Source organism: Stegodyphus dumicola, chromosome 2 (genome assembly GCF_044657685.1).
Source record: "Stegodyphus dumicola isolate Sdum_Otavi_A_Nest chromosome 2, ASM4465768v1".
Classification (NCBI taxonomy): Eukaryota; Metazoa; Arthropoda; class Arachnida; order Araneae; family Eresidae; genus Stegodyphus; species Stegodyphus dumicola.
The window spans coordinates 232,859,587-232,884,649 of NC_140769.1; the positions used below are offsets into that span (position 1 = coordinate 232,859,587).

Genomic DNA, 25,063 nt, shown 5'->3' on the forward strand with positions numbered 1-25,063 from the left:
CAATTTTGACCAACCTGTATCAAGGGTTTATTGATAAAATTTGGAATTATACCTGTAACGATGCATGACTTTGATATTTGTATAATCAAGCGAATACTCAAATAATTGTTTCCAAACTGTTTTAGCAATCAAATTTGCTCACTTGCTTCTCCATGCCCTCTTACTGGCCTTTGGGATGATAATGCTCATATTAGGAAATTATGTTATAACTACTTTATGAGACTTAAAATCACAATGGTCCAATTCTGGCAGACATGAAAAACAAAATATCTTTAACTGGGGCGGGGGGCTGTATTTACATTACAAAAAAAAAAAAAAAAAAAAAAAAAAAAAAAAAAAAAAAGCCCCTGCAAACATACAAAATATCACACAAATAGCTGCTTTTAGCAAGCAGTCAAAGACTATACATCTATAATAAAATCTAAAATTCATATTGGTTTTCAATGAATCAAAACCACAAAAATAGGAACTTACTTTCTCCACCTTGTAACATAAACAGTATCCCCTACCGATAGTGGGATACGTAGTTCATCACTGCATGGAGGTGAACAACAAGTTCTAATTCCCTTAGATATTGGAAACCATGAACCAGAATAATTTTTCACAATTGTATAGTGTTTTTTCCGAGCTCGTTTGTCTTCTTTCTGAATTAGTTGTTCAATCTTAAAATCAACAAAATATTTTTTAAGACAGTAGATCTTAATTAAATTCCAAATTATAAAATTACTAAAGATAATTTTTACCTTTTCAAACTGGAAACATATTTATTATTCATTGAGAAAATAACAACTTATTGAGAAAAATACATAATTATTCTACGACAGTTTCATGAATTTTAATTTTAACATTTTATGCATAAAATACAGTTTAAAATAAATGGAAGTAAAACTATCTTTGTTAATATTTTTTATAGCAGATCATGTTGAATGACTTTTTTAATTACAGAGCCTTTTTTTTTTTTTTTTTGAGGGTGAGGCAGCTGGCAGTAATTAAGATTAGAAACCTTGCTATATATCTGCTCTATGATTTATGCCAGTTTCCCATCTTTTAAATTACACTTTAATATATTTATTTACATGAATTAAATGATAATCAAAACTTGGATTTATCAAGCAGCAATTAACCCTCTGACTGCTCAATTTTTTAAAAATATCACTTAAAAAAATATCTATTTTTATTACATGCTATTATTACCTGCTATGATCTATAAGAGAAATGTTGATCTCTGTTTGCAATAATGAAAGAAATGTTGTCAAACCCTATCTGCATGGATTTTGGGGCATTTCATTGCATGGATGTTAGGGCACATCATCATATTCACTTCAAGCAGAACAGGATGTACATCTACCAGCTCTTAAATTAACAGTCACTGCAAGCTTATGTTTACTAGAATGGCAGTTTTCCTTTATAAAAGCCTTTACTGCTGCTCCCTCTGTGATTATAAAACACATTTATAACTTTATCTCAGGTGACTTTCTGTGTATTCCATCCCATCTCAATAATATGTACACCTTTTGAACACTTACTGCATTTTGAAAGATGTCCCCATGAATTATTAGCACATGCTTAGAGATCTTTGCTGGTTGTATGGTTTACTTATACAGGAATTTAATCACAACACATCGAGCAAGCTTGGGCATATCCATGATATACTTCTATTATAAAAGTAGTCTTTTTCTGCAGTGAAAGTGCACTGCAAATGATCATGCAGCATGCTGCTTTGATCAATCTAAATGGTAGGCCAACTGATGTTCACCATGTCAAATACACAAGAAACTTAGCACAAAGGCTTATGTTTCATTTGCACAATCCTTATAATTAACCTCATTTCACCCCATTTTACCTTAAACATGACCCCCCAAAACATTTTAGAAGCAATTTTTCTTTTCTTTCTTCTTCTTCTTCTTCTTCTTCTTCTCTCTCTCTCTCTTTTTATATATATATATACACAAACTATGTAATTATGGACTTTACTATCTTCTGAATAGCAAAAATGAGATTTAAAACATAATGATTGAAGCAAATGTAAGTTACAAAGCATTTGTTTAATGCAAAATAATGCTCAATAATAAATGAAAGAATGCTAAGAATTATAAATATTAGCCGTATTCTAAATAACACACACAGTACATCAATATCATGTTCATGTAATATTAGATAAAGATAAGAATAATAAAACTTAACTTTAAATTACAGATTTCATCAACAGAAGAATTCACAAAATTTTAATAAAAATAAATGACTACATTCCTATAAAATGAAAATTCAAACTACATAAAAATTAATAAAGAAACATCCATACAAGGTATATATGACTAACTATGTGTTAAATATTTGCATAATCGCCTGTAGTAACGGCAACTGCCGTCAATAAAAGGAGGTGCTTTCCTTAGTGGCACCGCAGTTCATTTTAGTTCGAGCCAGAATAGACCTGCCCGAGGCAGAAGCCAGGGGATGAGAGATTCCGGTTCCTGTCTTGTTCTGGATCCAGTCCTGTTCCGGTTCCTATCTTGTTTCGGTTCCAGCCCAGTTCCGGTCCTGATCCAGTCCAGTTCCAGTTCGGCCGTTTAAGTCCAAAACACGTAGGAGCGGAAGTCTGAATCCAGCGAATGGAGATATATGCCGAAAGGGCTAGATGGATTCTGTATTTTAAAAGAAAGTGTTCTTCATCGTGCCGGCATAGCTGTTACTTTAAAGCACTTTGAATGTTTTCCACCCAAGATGTTAAGTTTTCGTTTATGATGTTAAGTTTTCATCAGTGTTGAAGTTCCAGTTAAATAGACCTTTAAGTTTTAGACAAGGTTTTTGTGTTCTTCAGAAAATTTTAGATTTGAAGTCAGATATATCACATAGGATTTAACGGAAAAATCAACACTATGTCTACAATATAACAGTCATACTTCATTTTACAAACTTTGGAATTATAAATTAATTTTTAAAACATAAACTTTTACTCTTGTGGCTACCTGGTACTACATTTAATAAGATGCCATATTCAATAGTTGCAAAAAATTTAATTTGAATAAATGTATAAGCAAACTGTTTTTCTAGCACTATTTTATTTTATTACTGCTTATCCCCTCTACTCGAAGCACTGAAATGTCTCATAAATTAAACACAATAATAATTCAAATTGAAAATACCTTAACTTAATTTTCACATGTGAGAACAGCTTAGTTGATGCTCTCCAAAAATCAGTGCCTTAGGTGGCTGTCTATGTCGCCTATATTCAGAGCCAGCATCAAAAGCAAAGTTCAGAATTATTAATTATACCTTATTTAACCAATTCCTAATTTAGGAACATATCAGTTTATAAAGATGAGGTATTGCTATACTAAGATTAATGAGATAAATGCCTTACAGCATATTTGAAATTTTTGCTTTTAAGATAACTTTTTTCTATTACAAAAAGCCAAAGATATGTTTATTTCTATAAGATCTATTTTCAAAGAAGAGTAACTTACCGTTAATGTATATTGATGGCAGCCATCAACAAGAGGCCAATCTGTTAATCCATTACCTGGAGGGTCCCAAAAGACTTGTTTTATATTTTTCCACCATCCTACATTATATGGATAGATAAATGGAGAATTTTCTGGTCTGGGTCTCCCAAGTGCCTTTGAGAAAAGTTCAAATTATAAATTTAAAGGTAATCTCAGGCGTGAATGAAACTGTTTTAAAAATTTAAGTACAGTGCCATTATTATTATTAGTTGGATAGTAAGGCCAAAATTAAATCCACAATGCGTATTCCTCCTTCTAAAAAATTAATATTTGCACAGTATATGAACAAAAGATACATGTATTATTAATTGTGAATATCAATAATTATACTTATGCATTTTAGTCAACAGCACAATATGCAATGTAAAAAATATGAAATAAAAAAATTATGTCCAAAAGGGCGTTTTTTTAATGTTTTGTGTGTTACCTTTATTTATTAAATACCATGTTCTATGTACTCCTATAAAATTCAGTTCAACAGCAATATTGCAAATTAATTTTGAGTATTTCTTTAGAATTTCTGACACAGAGTCTCGTGCGCTGGAGATAAAAATGTTTTTTTCGCACAGTGTTGCCATTGCTCACTTTGAAATCATTTAGTTTTTTAAACAAAAATTCGTTGAAGCATTACAAAATATGAAATCGATAATAAAACAAATTTCAAATTCAAATTAGGGCTTCCGCATGCCCATATTCTATAGAAGATTACGTTATCGAAATTTTGATGGCTCTAGGTACCATTGTTTTATCACAATGTAAGAAACATTCATACATTTATTCAGATTCTTCATTATTTAATTCCTTTAAATACAAGACAGAGCGATAACATATGGTGGGAATGATCTGAAAAGTGATACAGCCTTTTCAAGTTTTCGGCACAAAATGCCAAAACGAAATTAATAGTTCTCAGGGCAAATTGCCCCTTTAGACTAAAAATGTGGATATCGTTTTAAATGTTACAAAAGCAGAAGAGGCAGATAATGATACTGAAAATATAAGTGAAGAAGATACTGACAATTACATTAGTCTCAAAACAAAAAATGTCTTCTGTTTAAAGTCTTGTGGGCTTTGTCACTAAAGGGGATTCAAATACAATGGTAAAATAGCACTTTGAAACACACACAATGAAATTCAACAAATATTTAAATGCTCTCAGACTGAAAGTACCTGCTTCCCTGGCAATAGTCCGGATTATGCAGAGCACATTATTGGACTATTGCCAGGGAAGCAGTTAATGTATATTGATTGGATAAATAAATATTTATCCATACACTCAAATAATTTTATACTTATTACTCAAATATATTATATTAATTACATTTACATATCACTCAAGTATTTTTTAAAGATATAAATATAACAGAATATCAAGTACAGTTTTGAGTTAAAATAAAGAATAAAAAAATTGGTGGGAAAAAGACCACTTTAAATTTTTATTGGTGCATTAAGGGTTTAACAGAATCAATTTCTTAAACTTCTAACTGACTAAGTAATGTTTAACTTCAAGGTATCACTAATAATGTACTCTGCAATACCCAACCTAGTGGCCATCAGCCACACCAATCTGGTGACCATAGGTCATCAAATAACTCGCAGTTTAATTCTAATATTCTATTCAAATTTACTGCATTGTCCCACACAGGTGACCAATAAATGTGGTAGTCACTTTTAATTTAACTTTATTTTAGTAACAAGTCTAATTAATTTAAATTCATTTAATTTTTAATATTTTCAAATAACAATTTTTATGAATGCATGCAGTAAGTTTTTGTTTAATAAAATATGTTCTTTACAAGATATATTATGAATCCAGTATAGAATCATCTGGTTTCTGACTTTTTAATTCTGTAACAACTCGCATAAAAATGCATGACAGAAAGTAATAAAAGAATTAGTTTTACTCCTACAGGCATTCTATAAAAAATCTATATGTTTCTGAGAATTTACTCATCTGTTTGTTGATTCAAAGAATAGAATATAAAAATGTCACAAAATAATATAAAACAAATTATAATAGGATAATATATGCCAAAAACAGATGTATTCCTTGCTAAAACTACACTGTACACAATACTATTAAAATAGAACATGAATTTTTTACTTAGAGCAAATATACTTTTGTTTATCACAGTTATGACCTTATTACTGTGACAAATAAAGTTTACTGTCCCAAAAGTAATATAAGTAAAATAAAGTCACAAAAAATATTCAAGATGTCTGATTATCTAAGGAACAGATCTACTCAAAGATTGACTAATAATGTATACATATAGTGAAGAAAGCCAAGAAATGTATTTTGATCTGATACATAACTTATGGGTCATCCACAAAGTTCTACAGTTTTTCAAATACATTTCTTCTAATTATTTTGCTAATGATGATAAGAAATGATCCTGACTGAAGTAGATACGTAAATATGGTCTTCTCTGCTCCCACTACATAATTCTAGTTATGTGCTGTGACATAATTTTTATTTCAGTACAGTGCTAAGAATGACGAAATTAGAATTAATTTTCATCATATTCTCTTTTACTTAAAAAGAAAAAAATCTGATGTGTGCACCACATCACTTCCTTGTACGGAATATTAAATTATACACATTTTTTCTTGCATTTCATTTAAACTTATTGGATTGAATTAAATCTACTTTGTCGAGTGCGCATAAACCTCAATAGAATAAATGCACTCTTTAAAATTCACTGTATTTGTTTACCATAACAACACTCTGGCCATAGGTTCAATTATCAGAGTTATATTTCATTCATTTTTTAACTTAGACTCTATAATTGACCGAACTATTGCGAAGAGCAGCATTGCCGGCTCCAGAATTAAAGCCCAAGTGCACAGCACATGACATAAAGAAATCCAGATGTAAAAAAAAAATCTCAGATGAGAAAACGGAGAAAAAGAGAAGTACCAAAAAGGAGCAAGACAATCCAATCAGACAAGTTCGCAAAACGTGACAAGTGATCAGAGCTTTCAAGAAGGATCCAAGACGATGCAGTTTCTATGACGACAATATGAGAAAGATACTCAACAGTAATGGCTTCAATGACAAAATCAAATTCTACAAAAACAACCTCAATCAATACAACTAAATACAACACAATTCAATACAACGATACAACACAATTCACTACAGCAATTCTGCAACAACCTAGGATACAATGTTACAACACAATAATTTCATCACTACAACGCGAAACATTTCACAGCGATAGCAATCAATCAATTTCCAAGAACAAAATTTAAACTACAGAAGAACTTCCATCAAAATCAGATGCATTGGAAGTATAAACAGGTACCAATTGAGGAGCTAAGTGATAAAGTTGTCATCTCCTCCCATGAAGGTGTGTGCTGCCAGTGGTCCGAGGTTTCTATCTTCAAAGAGATTTTCATAATTAAAGACTTGAGAGTAATTAATGAAGTCGCATTGCACTGCTTTGTTGAAGAATTTTTCATTGGACCTTCTGATACATTCTGAAATAGTCTCAAGTTTTAAATCTCAATGTAAAAGTTCATTACAGATAAGAAAGTGCGAGTCAGTAATAATGCGCAGAAATTTGTTTTGCATTACTTACAATTGATGAAGCTGAGTTTGGGTGACTGTGTTCCAAGCAGGAACAGCATAAAAAAGTATTGGTCGAAAGCAGGTGGTACAGATATGTCTTTTGGTACGTGAGCTAAGATTTGAATATTTTCTAATGACATGGAGAAATCTGCACATGATGCCCATGGCTTTGCTCTTGACACTTTTAATGTGGTTGGACCATGTGAGTCTTTCATTCAAAATAATCCCTAAATATTTAGCCTTTGTGACCAAAGGAACAGCTTCTTGAAAAAGATAAGAGATCTTTAAAAACGATGTTTTTCTTAGTTTTGCTGAGGATTAAAAGTTGCGACTTGCTAGCATTGATTTTTACATGTCCATTTGTGCACCACACCAATCTTCTACAGCATAAAGATAATTTTGCATTTTGTCTATCGCATGATTTGCTTGGATAGATTTAATTGCAATTGCCATATCATCGGCATAACATGCTAACAGAGAATAATTGTCCAAATCAGGGTGTGGATTGTCTGATATGTAGAAAAGATATAGCACCGGACCGAGAATACTTCCTTGTGGGATGCTGGATCTAATAGGTCTTGAATTGAATTTTTCATTTCCTTGAGCGACGGAGAAAGTGCGGTTCTGCAAGAAAGAGAAAATCAGAAGGATAAGTTCTCTGGGAAGTCCCAAGTTGATTAGCTTGAAGATGACCCCTCACGCCAGACACGTCAAAGGCTTTTGCCACGTCCAGCATAAGGAGTGCAACACTTTGCTTGTTATGGAATGCAGATCCAACAAATTCAACAGTTCTTACAAGTTGACGGGTAGTAACTAGGTTTTTTCTGAATCCGTACTGATCATTAGGTAACAGCTGAAGAAAAGGTTCTAATCTTGTAAGTATAAGTCGTTCGTAAATTTTGCCAAGGCTGGATAACAAACTGATTGGATGATAGCCATCAGGTTTGATCACATCCTTACCCGGTTTGGGAAGAAGAAAGATCTTGGCCTGCTTCCAAGGATCAGGAAAATAGTTAAGAGTAAGGCAAGCATTGAGAATACGGGCGAATTTACTGATAAGATTTCTAGGTAAATTACAAAGTATTTTATTAGTAATTTGATCACTTCCAAGAGCTTTTTTGATGTTGAGATATCTAATAATATTAGTAATTTCCATAGGAGAAGTAAGTTCATTTTTTAACTCAGAATGCACAAAATTTATATCATCTTAAGAATTATGTTCTACGTGTTCTATTCAAATACTATAATAAATCTAAAATGATGTATAAATGAAATTAAGCAAAGAACAACAACAAAAAAAAAAAAAAAAAAGGTTTCACATTTTAAATGAAGTCCAAAGGGGCAGTTTTTAAACGTTTTGTGTGTTACCTTTATTTATTAAATATCATGTTTGCACTTAAACCATAAAATTCACTTCAATAGCAATGTCACAAAATAATTTTAAATTGAGCATATCTTTAGAATTTCTGATAGACAGTTTCGCAGGGAGATAAAAAGGTTTCTTTTTTCCCCCCGTAGAGTGTTGCCATTGCTTGCTTTTAAATCGTTGAGTTTGTTGCTCAAAAATTCGTTCAAGTTTTACAAAATAGGAAATCGATAATAAAACAAATTCCAAATTTCGTCTTCCACATGCCCATATTCACGGGAGGATTACGTCATTCAAAATTCGATGGCTCTATGTACCGTTATTTTATCACAATGCGAGATATAGACACATATTTTATGCAGATTTTTCATTATTAAATTTCTTCAAATATAGTGGACTCTAACATTTGCTGGCAACAGTTTGAAAAGTGAAACGGACATTCATAGTGATTCAATGCAAAATTGCAAAACAAAAACAATAGTCCTTCAGGGACAAAGCCCCTTTGGACTAAAAAGAAACAGTTTTTCAGAGACGATTCAGTATTTCTCATTCAATTAATTCAGTTCTCACTTCGTGACAAGGGAAAAATACATAAAAACACAAAATGTCCGTATTGAAAATTATGAAGTAAATCTTAAACACTTATTTCCTTGAATAAATTCCAGAATGGATTAAGCATGATTTAATTCCCAATAACAAAAGAACGCGTTATCTTTGTTATTGCAAAGCTTACTTTCTCTAGATTGGCAACAAATCTACTATTCTGCTGTTCCAAATGTAAACAAGCAATTGCCGCCATGGCAAAAATTATTAGGCTTAGTGGCACTTACACAACTTTTAAATTGTTGATAATTCTAAAAATATTGCATATAAATTTACTAAACGCATAAAAACCTTAATTGGAAGATAAGAACAACATAATTCAATAATTTTTAAAGCAAAAAATGCACAATTTACAAACATATAAGAATAAAGAAACTGAGATAACTGAGATAACTGAGTAACAGAGTGTATGTGTATATATGTGTGGCCGATTGCAACCAAAATATGAGGTGCACATCTACAAGTTATAGCAGTCCTATACACAAAATTTCAACGTTCTGAGGCTACTCATTTCTGAGTTATACGAGATACGTACGTACGCATGCACAGACTCAACGAAAAATTCTCTTCAAAATTGATTTTAAATTAGATTTGCAATTTTTTTGGGGAAAAAGGGTATTTTATTCTGTCCTTACGTACAGATGTCATGCAAAAACATCATTAAATTGCATAGCGGTGAAATAATCATTAATTGCGGTGAAAATGGATATTTGCATTGAAATATTATTCTTGAAACATTTCGCAATTACAATACTTCCTAATAAAAAAATTTGCATTATATACAGACAAAGTGCTATTTCTGATAACACAATCTGAAGGTGATTTTCTTCGATGATGAATGCGGAAGATTGAAGAAATTTCAGCTTCAAAGATGACACCTGCTCTTGACAACAATTCTCTGTAAATAAGGAAGTATTAAAAGCCATCACTGAAAATCCACTTATTCAATTTAAGAACTACCAGACAAACTAAATATTCCTAAAAGTTCTCAACATTTTTTGCCCCATGCACTTGTTTCACCATAGCTAGATGATCACTCTTTCTTTCCTTTCCAAAACTTGAAAAATGCATACACATATTTAAATTTAGATTATTTTTAATATGCTTTATAAATTAAACAAGAAATAGTATACAAAATTTGGTAGATACCAGAACTTGAATAAAAATAATTTCCTGTATTCATACATTAAAATTAAGTACTTAACAGCTAAATAAAAGGCTGACTCCCCCACCCCTCACTGGTTGAAAATCCCTCGTACAGTACAGTAACATATGAAGAAGACTGGACATGTAAGCTGCAATGATATCTAGGTACCCCATACTTTAACACAGCAGAATATGCTTGCTTGAATTTCATCATGCGATTCTTTGATGAAATGAAATAAAGGAGCATCTTTTTTGAAACGGCTCATTAATGAAGCTGAGTAGATACTACACAATAATGTTACCTGAAAAAGAACATGGTGTAAGCCAAGTGATCATCCTTTAGTAACACTGAGACGGGAGCTGAATTCCAAAAAGATAATGCTTTGTGTATGGCAGAAATACAAAGGAACTATATACTATGAATTGCTACAATCAAATCAGATAATAAATTTGGAAAGATACTGTTCCCAAATGGCAGTTTTAAGAGCAGAAATTGAAGCAAAATGCACAAAACTAACCAATTGTTGATGTATTGTCTTCCATTATTACAATGCTCAATTCTACATTTTCTTGAATATCAGACAAAAACTTACGAATATGACAGGGGTGTTATTTAATCACTCCACATATTCACCAGACCTTACACCCTTCTGATTTTTATTCTTCAGGTCAGTTCAAAATTCTTTGAATGGTCTGGAGTTAATTTCTTTGAAGACTGTCAAACCGCACCTAGACAATTTCTTCATGAATAAACCTTACGAATTTTTTAAAAATGGAATTTTCCAGCTAACGAAGAGATTGCAAATTGTTATAAAAGAAAAGAGGTTTACGTAATTCAATGAAATTTTCTTATGTTTTTGTACTGCTTTATTTGTATTTATCATTTAAAAAAAATTGCATAATTTCCTTAATGGGCCACACAATGCATAGGTTTAGTATATTAATACTGAAAAAATTATAATTATACCTTAATTACTATCCAGTTTTCAATACTTGTTTCATTTCTTATAATTTGTTTCATCTGAAAATTAAAAAAAAAAAAAAGTCAAAATTTTTTGTCATACATATTACATGAACAAACCACATGATAATACAAAAGCAATTCTGAACATATATTTGACTGCTAAACAAGTAACAAATACAATACAGTTTTGAATAATATTTTTAAAAAAACAAATTAATAATCAGAACTGGCATACATATATAAGGATAAATAATGGTTTGCTATATTTTGACATATGCATAACTTTATCTCAGTTTCTTATGAAAAAAATATTGCTAATAATCTAGCAACATTTTCTGCAATCCAAATTGCTTATGCTGAAGAGTTAAATAGCTGCACGTGAAAAAAAAAATTAACATATTTCCAGTTTCATGAAAATTTAGTTTACATTTTTAGGAAAGAACTATATTAATATTGCTTTCTGCTAAGTAAACAGAGAAAACAATCAGTTTTCACATCAAAGGTCTGAAGATTATTTTTTATTTTATGAGGAGTCATAGATGCTTATACAAGGCATGGATGGACATTTATGACTGGAGGGTCTGCAGAACACATTTAAAATAAAACAATATGAAAATCTTGTTGAGGAGGTAAAATCAAAGAAATATTAAAGATAATTTTCATTCTTAAGGGGGGGGGAGAGTAAAAAGCAAATACACATTTTAATATTTTCATAGGGTACAGGATACATAGGTTTGGGGCAGCTATTGTAAATGCTGTAAAAAAAAGAGGAGGAAGGGGGCTGTGATGTACATTGATCATCAAAATTAAAGGATAATGGCAAAAATAAAATTTAACTCATACTTGATAAAAAATTATTAATAGAAATTGTACAAAAGCACTAGTTAACATAAATTACAATGTTTGGCAGTTGGTTATTTGCTAAATATTAACATTTAAATCAAATTTAAGGAAAATGATGGAAAAATTAAGTCACATCTTAAAGAAAAATGTTTTCTTTTATATGGTGTACGGTCACCTCGGGAGATATGCATACTTCACATCTTGATTTCATTGATTTTACCTTATACAAGTTAAGTGTTGATCAAGTCTTAAGGAACTGCACACCACTTTTCGAAAAGTGCACTTTTCAGCTTCTGGAGAGTTCAGAGAGAAATCTGGCACCCTAAGGCATTCCACACATGTCCAACTGGATTCAAGTCAGGTGAGTAAGTTGGTCAATCTTTTCAAATAATATCTTCTGTTTGAAAGTATTCTGACACCATATGCTCGATGAGCCCGAGCATTATTATCCATTAGCAAAAACTCTGGGCCAAGAGCACCATTAAACAGTCTAACTTGGGGCTCCATAACATTGTCCACATATCTCCGAGTGGTACAAAGCTTCCTTAAAAGATAGGCAGCTCAATGCAGCCATTTCTCATGATTCCTCCCCAAACCATTACACCGCGGTCACGGAAACGCAATATTTCCAGGACAAGGGAAGGCAAGTTGCGTTTACCTTCCTCTTTCCACATCACAACACATCTAGAATCACTGCCTAGACTATGTCTGGACTCGTCAGCATACAGTACTTGGACTCGGTCATCTTGGCTCCACTGAATCATGATGCCAGTAACGGTTTAAACGGGCCACTTTGGAACCTGAAGTAAGTGGGACACAAACCACTGGTTTTCTTGCATACAGTTCAAACTCATTAAGCCTTCATGCAATAGTGGAATAACTAATTCGAGTTCCTGTTGCAGCTGGAAGGTCTAAAACCAAATCTTTTGCAGTCGCTTCATGGTTTTTTCGAGGTAACACAGAGAGAAAACAACCTTCTGGTGAAGTTGTTGCTCTTGGTCGCCCATGACCAGGCTGTCTATTAACTCATCGAGTGCTTCAAAAGCAGCTCCAAATTCTTGATATGATACTTCAAGGGTACTCAAATTTTGGGCAACCTCTATGTCTTTGATTTCCTTTGTTTCTACCAATTATTTGTCACTTCTGCCCTTGATTATTCTCAGAAACAACATTCACTTTAAACAACACTACAGATAAGAATTCCAGCATGCATCCATTATGTACCACATTGCCAATCACCGAATTGGTGTATAATTTTGAAATTTTTTTTAGAAATTTTTACATACATGTTTTGACAAATATCTAGTAGAGGTTTTTTTTTTTTTTTTTTTAAATTTTAGCTAACATGTTTTGTTTTGTTAAAAAAACTTTATTACTAATATTATTATTATTGAGGCCTATTAGCTGATTTCAAATCTTAAATTTCGGTTAAGTGCAGTTTGAGTTTGAGGCCACTGTCGTACACCATCAATACATCCAATTCTGTGATGCATCATAACAATTCCCCTTAGAGCATGGATAACCTCTTCTGCACTACTGTAGTGGATCCTTTGCAGTGTTTTTTTTTTTTTTTTTTTTCCATTTCAGTGAAGAGATTATAATCACACTTGGGTGAGTATGGCAGGTGTATTACCCCATCACCACGGCTGCAAGAAATCAACCCTCGCATTTATGTCACTCAGCAATATACCGGAGTCATCACCGATAACTTCCATCATTTCCTCCAAAATGCTGGCTCTAGGTAATGAATTCCATTATCTTCCACAACAACGCACAATGTTATAAGGCGGACATTGTCATGGATCTTCTGTGACAGTGATGATGGGAGGTACTGAAACATCCACCATTCCAAAACCTCCATCCAAGGGTATTGGCCATACTCACTCAATGTAAGTATCTGTGATTATTTTATCTCTTAGCCCAAATGAAACAATAACTGCAGAGGATCCATTATGATAGTCCTGAGGAAGTTATCCAATTCTTAGGGCGGAGGATTTTCCCCACTTGGGTCCCCTCCTTCCGAGCCATCTTTTAAGTGCAGAAGCCTGTAAGAAATTTTCTCCTTCATTACACTCTGTAACTACATATCCTAAATTTGATTGGAGTCCAAATCGATGGCATTTATGATGTTTCACATTTCCTGCTCTGAAATAAATCAAACAACTGTACACACATGTTTAAAGATGGCTTTTTTTTTTTTTTTTTTGTTTTGTTTAAAGACAACATTTTTCTTTTAATTATGAAGTTACTGAATGATTCTGAATATGAAGGTACATTGAATGATGCTACATTTAATCAAGATACCGTAATCCTTTACAAATAGAAGATAAATTTCTTAAATAGCTAAAAAACAAAGTGTTACAAAATTAACTTGAAAATGTAGAAACATAGGAATAAAAGACATCAATTTTCATAAACTTCAAATTTAATTTTTACTTGCAGAAATTAGAAACTGTAAGTAATGAACATAAAGGTTCCCATCAAGATACAGTAAATGCAATGACAACATGTTTATCACAACGTGCAATGACCAATATTATAAAAAAAAAAAAAAAAAAACACTAAACACTAATTGATTACATTGGGTCTTTAAAAAGGGAAACCGAGGGGGGGGGAAGGAAAGAATGATCGAATGTTAAATAAAAGAAAGAACAAAAGTCATCAGAGATGAACTTACAAGCCAAATTAACTGGAATTTCATATTTTGGAAAGCATTGCTAATTATAATATTTTATGTACTTTAAACAATAGTACTTTTCTATAAAGGAATAAAAGACCTTCATAAAAAGACTAAAAAGAATGTTCGATAAAAAAATTTTGCTGACAAAATTTAAAATCAGCTCAAAATTGCCATGAATTTCAGCATTTGAATTCTTCATAATCTAACATATGTTTTGCTGTTTGGTGTTATCTGTGCTATACACTCAATTTTATCTATTAAATGTATTTTAACTATAATAATTACATATATTGTATTTAATTATCTCACTTTATTAAGTAACTACAGTTATAATTTGTAAGATAAATAAAGTTCTTGCACTGATTGCAATGAGAAACAACACTGTTAAGGTTTGATTATTTGCTAAGATCTTGAAAAATCAAAATACTACTTACCAGGTGTAATAAGTGAAAATTTCTTTGGTAGTGTAACATAGACACGAAGGAGTTTAAAAGAGCTTTAAGTATTTCTAACAACAAACAGCATGTTTTTTATTTTTATGGAAGTAATATTTTATACTAACCTCTCTTTGTTTCTTAGTACAAAGTTTTTTTGTAGATGAAAATTAATAAGTATACGAAAGGAACCAGACTGCCGATGAGTATTTACAATTTGTGATAAAGATATTTTCTAATAATATTTCTCTAAGATTACAAAGTTTATGAAAATCAATATGCCATGAGGTATTGGAGCTGAAAGTTATAGTAAAAAACAAAGTTTATAATTACATACAAAAATATTATTTTTTTCTGTATGCGTCATAGGAAAGTATAATAAATAAAGGAAAGAGAAATAGCTTTCATTATTTATTGTCAAATTTTCTCCCTCTTCAGAAGTTTTCATACATTTCTTTTAGTTTAAGTAAGTTACCTCAATACAGTATTAGAATTATTTGAATAAATTTCAATGTGAAAATTTTAATGTTTACCTGTCAATACATTTCAATTACAAATTATAATCAATGGAGATATCTTGTTGATATCAACTTTTAGATTTCATGCAGAAAATAAGTAAAAATTTGATTTTTTTCTTTATTTTTATATGTAGGTTCTGACAAATATGTAGTAAAATGTTTTAAAATTTAGATAAATTTTGCTTTGAACAACACCCCCCAAAAAAACTTTTCCTTTCTCCTCCTCCCCTTTTTTTTAAATTTTGGCCTGTCCACTACTTTTAGATTGTGCATTTGGCCTGTATGCAATTTGAGTTTTTGAGATTATTGGCATACAGTAAAAAGCCAGGATTCACCTGAGCAGTATAGTTGGGGCTTCTTATCTGTCAAAAGTAATGATTAAAATTAAATGCACTCAAATGCTAAACACAGTGCAACTATTATCAATATGGATCAAATATTTAAATAAAAAATAATGAGTTTCACTTAGTCAAATGGAAATTCAAGCCAAAGCATTCAATTTTTACAATCACTTGAAGACTACTAATGCTATAAAAAATGAAGATAAAGGGAAATGGTGAAACTTTTAAGGTAACTCATGGTTGTTTTTCCTGTTTTAAGCAACACACTGGTATTCAAAATATTCATATTCTTGATGAATCTGCCAGTGCAGATACAGAGGCTGCTTCAAGATATTCAAAAGAATTAAGTGAAATCATTAAAAAAGTTGGTTAAAAAACAACAAATATTTAGCAGAGATAAAATGTGTTTATTCTGGAAGGAAAATTATATCATGTATGCCATTACAGCAGGTATGAAAAGACCTGTCCTGGATATCAAATTTTCAAAAAGTAAAGGGGGTCTCACATTGTTATAAAATGGAAATTAAGAAAGAGATTTCAAATAAAACTGATGCTTGTGAATCCTGTAGAAAATTCTAAAGCTCTTGAAGATTTACAAAAAAATAATTCTCGGTGTTGTGACATTCAAATATAAAAGCATGGGTCACAAACTTTTTATTTGAAGTTTAGTTCACTCCCGATTTTTTGCAGTGTAACACAAAATTTTATTGATGTCAGATAATGCCCAGACCATTTCACTGATCCTCATGATTTACATGAATATATACACACAGCTTTTCTTTTACCAAATAAAATGTAGTTGATCCAGTTAATGGATCAAGATGTCACTGGAATATTTAAGACTGCTGCATTTCTTTACATGTCACAAAAGCTATAACAGGAGAAAATTAGCCTATTTCAATGGAATTTTAGAAGGCTATCATCATTTTGGTATGTACTACCAGAAATGTTATTAAAAATACAAGCAAAACATGGCATGAATAGAAAGAAATATCATTTTCATCAAATGATTTCATTGGCTTTGAAACTTATTTTGTGTTACTAATCACACTGTAGAAATTGAACAGCAGCATGGTTTTTAATGAATTACAGTCCAACGACATAACTGAATACATCAAATCAAAAAGTAATGAACCAGATAATGGAATTAGTATAGATTAATAAAGGATTTATGAAGAATTTGAGGACAAATTACACAACAATGATAGTGTTGAAGCATCTGAATGAGAAGGTACAGTTGAACAACTAAAAAATTTTTTGGAATGGTTGAAACCTTGTTAGAGTGTATTATGGAAATTGATTCCAATATTGAACATAGACTTATAATCTGCCAAACAATAAACAATGCAATTAATTGTTACAAAGAAATGTATGAAGAGAAATGGTCAAAGAAGAAAAGTGTGTAGACATTTATATTGCAATATTTAGAGAATAAAAAATTAATTATGAAGAACATACATTTAAAAAAAATTTCTAATAACAACATTTGGATTTATTAATGTTTTATTTATTGAAAAATGAGGGGAGGCAAGTTTTATTCATTTGGAATCAATTGTGATTTTTTATACATATTTAGTTCCTCAGTTAGTTCAGTTTTAAATATTCAAGCATACTGGTAGAACTGATTACCAGATTATGCTATGCATTGCTGAATTTAACCGAATTCATTATTTCCATTTTATAAGAGCTTACACAAAATTACCACATTAAATCTCCATTAATGATACAACAAAATTTTAGGCATTAAAAAAATTTTAGGCATCACCAAAAAAAAATCTCTTCCTCATTAAACAGTTCAATGTTGAAAAATTCAATATAGCTGTGAACTCAAAAAGCCATTCACATCTGTTCTGATAAAATCTAAATATTGTCTTCTACTAAAAAGACTTAATTTCATTATTTACTTCCTAAACATTTTTATTTCACAATCTGCACTTATAAATTTGATAGTCAAAAGTATTTCATTTGTAGAAGAAAAGAGACAAAATAACATTATTCATTTCTCCTATGTGAGGAATAATTTTTTTATGTTTACATAACATTTTTGGTCAAGGAATTAAAGCATACATAATGTTATAAAGAGATATTTCTGAATTTTATAAGATTACCAAAATGTGAGGTGCATGTTTGCATTGCAATAATTTTCTTACTTTCTGACATTAAAATTTATTTGTATTAAATAATGAAGTGTCTATTTCAAATATTCATGCCTCTTTAAATACAGAAAATTAGGCAAGCTGATGATGATGGTAACCAAATAATGCTAAATTACATATTTTCCATATTCCTTTTTAACATCTTATTAGAAAAGACTGATATTCAAAAGCTGAGGTTAAATTGACCCAGGAACATTAGCTATTGTGATTATGAAACATGATTATTATCGAGAAAGAATAAATTAAAGAAAAAAAAGAATTGTGCACATAGAATATATTGATTTCAAACTGTTATTTAAAAATGTAATAGTTTATTCCATCTATTATTCAATGGCAATAGAAAGGAAGTGTGCTTTTCGCTTTATTTGATGAAAATCAAAACTCAAAAAATATTTTCTACACTCACAGTACTTAATGATTTCATTTTATTGAAACTGTTAAGCAGTTCATTATGTTTCACGTTACTGCATTAGCTTTGCAGGCTTACAAATTTGCTTTCTTATGTCTTTTTATATCTATACGTATTCCTCTCGTGATGCAAATAAGAAATTTCATTACTCAGAAAAGATGTTAGAATACTCTTCATCTCTGTTTATTGTTTGTATTTTAAATCTGTTTTCTATTATTGTCTAGATATTTAAAAATAGAAAAATGCAGATATATTTACTTGAACATAAAACAATCCACCAACAGCAAGTACCACACCTAAAGCCAAACCAAAACTGAAGACAGTGAAAGCTAGTTGATACAATGATAAATATACAATACTGGTACGGTCTCCATGTAAAAAGTACCAGTTCTAGACATAAAAAAAAATTACATTTAAAATAAAATATAGATATAATAAAGAATTTTTGCACAAGTTCAAAGCATGATAATACTAAAACTTAACATTAAGAAAAAAGCAAAATAACTTAATAAATTTATTATTAAACAAGAATTTAAAAAATATGAAATAAACTTTACAGAAATTTAAAACTATTAAAATAAATAATCTAACATATATCTTTAAACACAATATGAGATAAGCTTTACAGAAATTTAAAACTGTTAAAATAAATAATCTAACACATTTTTTAACACTTATTAAAAACATCTTCCTTATATAGTACATTTATATAATTCTATTAATAATATCGAGAAGCTAATTTTTAAAATTTTTTTCCCTTATGGCTTTTTAATTAAAACCAATAATTAAATTTTCAAATTAATTTACATTTTGAAGACAGCGAAATAAATTATTACCACTCGAAATGCTCGGTAAAGGCCCAAGAAAAGAAGAACAGATGACTGAAAACAACCACAAACAGCTGAAATTAAGAATAATGTGAATTTTGCATGATTCAGATGGCCACAACAATTATTGATCCATGGACAATGGTGATCCATTTTCATAACACACCTAAAAAATTAAAAGTACTTCAGATATCATATATAAATAGGCTTATAAATTGAACAGAATGATTAAAATGTCTTGTTTATAAATTAAAGAAAAAAAGTTACACAGTACTACAGAAAAAAGTGGATTGTGCTGAGAATACATTCATTAAAATACATTATTAAGCATGATGAAATTTTACTCAAATTATATGAAATTTAAAAAGTCAAATTGGTAATTCTTATTCACAGATTTTAGGTTAGGTTATTTAATTACAGTAAAGCCTCGAGAGCTATTTGCCTAAGGGAAGGGATGCCTTCGTGGAGGACTTTCTAAGGGAAACTGGCTTGTATACACGTTACACAAGGGGAAAACCACAAAAACACCCATGCAGCCAGCCCGATCGCGGGATTCGAACCTCGGACCGAACTACCAGTGTTCAGCGACTTTACCGCTCGGCCGCTGTAAAATATTTATTCTTATAAAGTACTTAAAACTACACATTACTGAGTAAAGACATAAATATATACTAATTCATGGCTGTACAATATGACCAAATAAAAATATTAATCAATTTTAAATGCAAATATTAAAATGATAATCTATTTTTACTAACATTTTTTTTTCGAATTAAATGAATATAAAACACACAGCAGTCAGTAGAATAAAATATTTTTGCTTTTGCTAGAACACTTTAATGCATTTTTTTAATGAAAATTTTCAGCAACAGCTAACATAAATAAAATAGCTCTCTTCAACAACATTGGAAAAAAAATAATCTAAATATTTTACAATGCTTAATAAGCATATACTTAAACATATACATAAATATTTGCTCCTTTACTTCATACCTAGAGAAGTAACTTAAATAATTTAGACAAGATATTTTCCATTAGAAGAAGATACACATCAAACAGTTTTCTGCAAAGAGGTACATGACTTATTGACGGTCATTAAATATGTTGTTCTTATTATAGTAGGGCTCCCTTTTCAAAGCATTGCCAATAAAATTTTTTAAAGAATATTATCTTATTTTGTTCTTGGTTTATTAAAATAATTACACTAAGCAATATATTCTTTAATTTCAGAAAAATTTTGACACAATTAAAATGAGGTAATAATGAAAATCTATTTTCTTGCTAGAAGTATCAAGTTGGCATACAAATCTTCTGACAGAAAACTGTTTGCATGCATGACAACAGATTGTATGAACTAACTTACCTTTTTTACTTTTTGCTTTACCTAACTAACCTTTTTATATTTTATTATATATTTTTTATATAAAATACTCATTAATTTTTGCACATGTTCGATTGCTTCTGTTTCACATGTTTTGTTTTTTTGACTTTGTCCACTAAAATTGAAAACAATAATTATTATACTACGAGGGCCATCCAGGAAGTAGATTACGTTTCCGTCTGTGTCCGCTAGGGGCGGGGCTAGCGCGGCCATCTTGGGGTCAGAGCGTTGCGCAGCTCAGTCTGCATCTAGCCGTGCTAGTGAGAGGTTCGTGCTGTGCTCCGTTCAGATACTGTGACGGTTTGAAATGTCTGCGTTAATTGAAAATCCCGCGAGCTGCGAGGTGCGCTCAGTAATAAGGTTTCTGACAGCAAAAAACTGTAAACCGATAGAAATCTATCGGCAGCTTCGTGAAGTGTATGGGGACAACATTATCACTGAAGGTGGAGTGGGTCATAAGATTTCAAAATGGCCGAACCAATGTTCACGACGAAGATCGAAGTGGGAGACCCAGCATAGTGACCGCCGAACTTCTCGAAAAAGTCGATGCTAAAGTCCGTGAAAATCGAAATTTCACAATAACGGAACTTTCTTTGAGTTTTCCACAAATTTCGCGAAGTTTGTTGCACGAAATCATCAGCGAAAAGCTTGGTTACCACAAGTTTTGTGCAGGATGGAAGGCAAGAAGAGGTAACGAAGTGGTTGAAGGCGCAGGCGGCCGAATTTTTCGACGAAGGAATTTCCAAGCTCGTACATCGCTACGATAAATGCCTTAATTTGTATGGTGACTATGTAGAAAAGTAGTATTTGAGTGTGGCTTTCATCTGTATATAATAAAATTTGTTTCCTACACTTTGTTTATTTTTTTATTCCAAAACGTAATCTACTTTCTGGATAGCCCTCGTATTTTAGTTTTTTGCTTGTTTATGATCTTGATATTTTAATTTAAAAATAATTTTAAAACATTTTTTACTCTGTCCAGTATGGTTTCATATTTTTCATGTTATTATTTTTTCATGTACTGGATTGCTTGTATTTACATATTTTGTTTTTTTGGACTTGGTCTACTCAAAATAAATATTATTTTGAATTTTTAAGCTTTTATTAAGCTTGTCTGTAGTTTTGATGCTATGATTTTACAATTTTTTTTGCACTACTTATGGGCTACTCACTTGCATCCTGGACGGGTTAGACTGATAAAGACACAGATTGCTTTGACTGATTTTATGAGATCATTTTAAACATTAAACTCTAAATTGTGTCTTTGTTTGTTCAGAATGTTTTGAAGAAGAAAACTATTCCAGTTTCAATACTTTTTTTTAATTAAAAAAGTTAATTTTATATGGTTCTTCACTTTTTTTTTAGTCAACTTATAAAATATAAAACTAAACACATTTGACTTGCAACAAACACTCAGAAGACACATAATTTAAGTCTGAGAACATGTGTTCTGAAAATTCAGAGATTGTACACAAACTGAATAGTGAAATATTTAAACTGGTACTTAAATAATAAAGAAATTTCAGCTGTTAGACAGAGTTCTGATATTAATATATTAATTGACGCCATGATAAGTATTGCTCATCATTTAATATGAAAAGTTTTAAGAAATGCAAATTTTTTCAAAAAGCCCATTTGGTGAATCTTTACATTATGGTAACTTGGCGATTTTTTGGCAAAAATTTGGCGACCAACCTTGCTACAGCAACCTGCTAGTTTTGTTTTGGACGCCATTTTGTTTTCACAAAGTAAAGGCATGTTTTTTTTTTTTTTTTTTTTTTTTTTTTTTTACTCAACACTTTTTCCAACAATCTGCTAGCCGAATTACGCTTATACTAGAACTTTTATGGAACAAAAATGCTTAATCATGACGAAGATTAGGTACGAAATTGGGAGAAAGTGCAGAATCGCAAACTGCTTGCCGCGTTTTTAAGAATTGCACATACACAATACCCATGTACACGTCGATCTATTTTCACTTAAAAGAAATCCCAGAATTGTACAAAAATGGCATTGCGCACACTCTTGACTTTATCTATGTACACATCGACCTATTTTCACTTAAAAAGGTCAAAGAAAATTGACAAAAATCCAATTCTTTTTACTCTCATAAAAAGCGCCAAACAAATAAGTGGGCGATCCTGCTCTTTAGCAGCGAAATTGTTTCTAAGTACTTATTAGCTAAAATCCCGATCGGAATTTTCCGGAAAATGTCACATTACATGTCTCATAATCTCTCATTTATCTGAGACAAAATAATCTGTGATTCAAACTGTGTAATTCTCAGATTATTGCTAAAGTCCTAGCTAGTAACCTTTATCACCTTACCAAAATGTCGCCAAACTACCTGTTACCATATTCTAAAGATTAGCAGAACATTTTAGTTACAGAATCTTATAAAATTCCTGTTCTAGCAAACAGTAGCAGGTTGGAAGTATTGGCCCATAGCAAAGTTGTTAATATTACTTATATAAAATTAAAAAAATATTTCTAATCCTTTTTTTTATGAGGATTAGATTATGATCCTAAAGGCACAAAATTGAATGTGAATATTATTAGCACATTTTTAGCATTTGAAAATTTATAATTACTTATACTAAAATACATTTGGGATATCAAATGTAATAAACTTATGAATTAAAGAATCTTATATACTATTAAATTATAGAAGAATGTCACTGAACAATATTAAATGAGGGAAAAAAATCAACACAGATTATTCCAGTTGTTTTTTAAATCTGACTCTTTGAGAAAAGGAATAATGATTGTTCTTTAGCAATTGAAAATCTGAAAATTTCAAAATATTTTGATCACTTTTTATAGTGCAAGAGTTAAACATTTTATGTTTTAAAATGAGCATAAACTTTTACTACACATAGCTAAATGGAACAGATGGCTGTAAAAAAAATTGTAAATTTTACAAAATTGATTTTTTAAATTTAAATTATTATAATTTTAATACTATTTGCATCATTTAAAACAATTTTGTGATTAGAAGTACATACAATCATAGATTGTGAAAATGAATGCAGTATTTTTATAGATATTGTGTATATTTATAGTTGTACAGATCATGAATCCTCTACAGCTGTGGTTCTTAACCTTTTTTGCCCCATGCACTCCTTTCACCATTGCTAGACAATCATTTCCCCCTTCCTTTATAAAACTCGAAAAATTTATATACATTTAGATTATTTTTTAATGTGTTTTATAGATTAAACAAAAAAAGTATGGAAAATGTTGATAAATACAGAAATTTGAATAAAAATAGATTTTTATATTCCTAAACTAAATATTTAGAAGGTAAATAAAAGCCTAACAGCGGTACCTTCCTAAAACTATGAAATTCCAACCTTCTTCAGAACTTCTGATCTGCAAAGATTCTTGATTTACAACTTTGAGATTTTTTATTTTAAATCTCTAATTCTGATGGTATATGGTAGAGCAACACATGTTCTCAAATGTAAAATTTCAATTTCCTATGGCTGGTGACTTTTGAGATTTTTTGGACAGGATAATGAAACTAATATATAAAAACGTTGGTCACTGAAATCAATAATTATATGTATGACAAAAAAGGCTGTATGATATAGGCCAAGTTATTTTATACAATACATGCCTACCTTTTCTACTTATATATACAGCCAAAATTCTGCCGCTTCGTGGATTACATAAAAAAAAAATAATCTAAAATATAAAGATCTTCAAAAAATGATTTTTCTATGTAAATTATGGTTAAATTGTGACTGAGGATGGAGTCACAATTTAACCATAATTTACATAGAAAAAATAGAAAAATATACAATATAGATATCAAGAAAAGTACCTTTTGCATTTACGACAATGATGTGCCCGTGGAGCTTTATATCCTAAACATAGTGTGCAAAACTGCAAATAACCACATTCATCAGGATTCTCCTAAATATTAAATAAAATGAAAATAAAAATTCATTCAATAAAAATAATTATTTTAACATTCAGGTGTTTTTTTTTTTTTTTTTTTTAACACAGAAAATTAACAATGCTTAACAATATTTATGCTCATAAATCTTAAAATCACATTTCTTATAGTTAATTTCTTTACTTAAAAAAAAAAAAAAAAAAAAAAAAATCAATAATTTTTTCTTACTATAATCATGAGCTGTTACAACGTTTAGCAGTTATATATTAGCATCTGATTCTCCTTATTTGATGAAACACAAAATACAATTTATATTGTTACATACTTTTATATATAAATAATAGTTACCTTTAAAAAGTCCATAATTGTGTGCACAATAATTTTGTGACATGTTTATGAACAAGAAACATGATAAATCAC

The 25,063-nt window shown here is 30.5% G+C and overlaps 1 protein-coding gene across 5 annotated transcripts in view; it reads right to left on the reverse strand.

Annotated features, from left to right (window-relative positions):
• The window catches only part of LOC118186024 (palmitoyltransferase ZDHHC6-like), a 53,760-nt gene that overhangs the window by 23,721 nt on the left and 4,976 nt on the right, over nt 1–25,063 (reverse strand). For all 5 annotated transcript variants that reach the window (XR_015039811.1, XM_085811896.1, XM_085811899.1 and 2 more), the window contains exons 3-8: nt 24,569–24,660; nt 19,371–19,527; nt 18,793–18,924; nt 11,157–11,210; nt 3,465–3,617; nt 475–662 (exon numbers count right to left, since the gene is read on the reverse strand). Coding sequence is in view for 4 of the 5 variants with exons in the window: in XM_085811896.1 (XP_085668022.1) it covers nt 475–662; nt 3,465–3,617; nt 11,157–11,210; nt 18,793–18,924; nt 19,371–19,527; nt 24,569–24,660 (776 nt within the window). In the remaining variant the exon portion in view is untranslated. The remainder of the gene's footprint in view (nt 1–474; nt 663–3,464; nt 3,618–11,156; nt 11,211–18,792; nt 18,925–19,370; nt 19,528–24,568; nt 24,661–25,063) is intronic.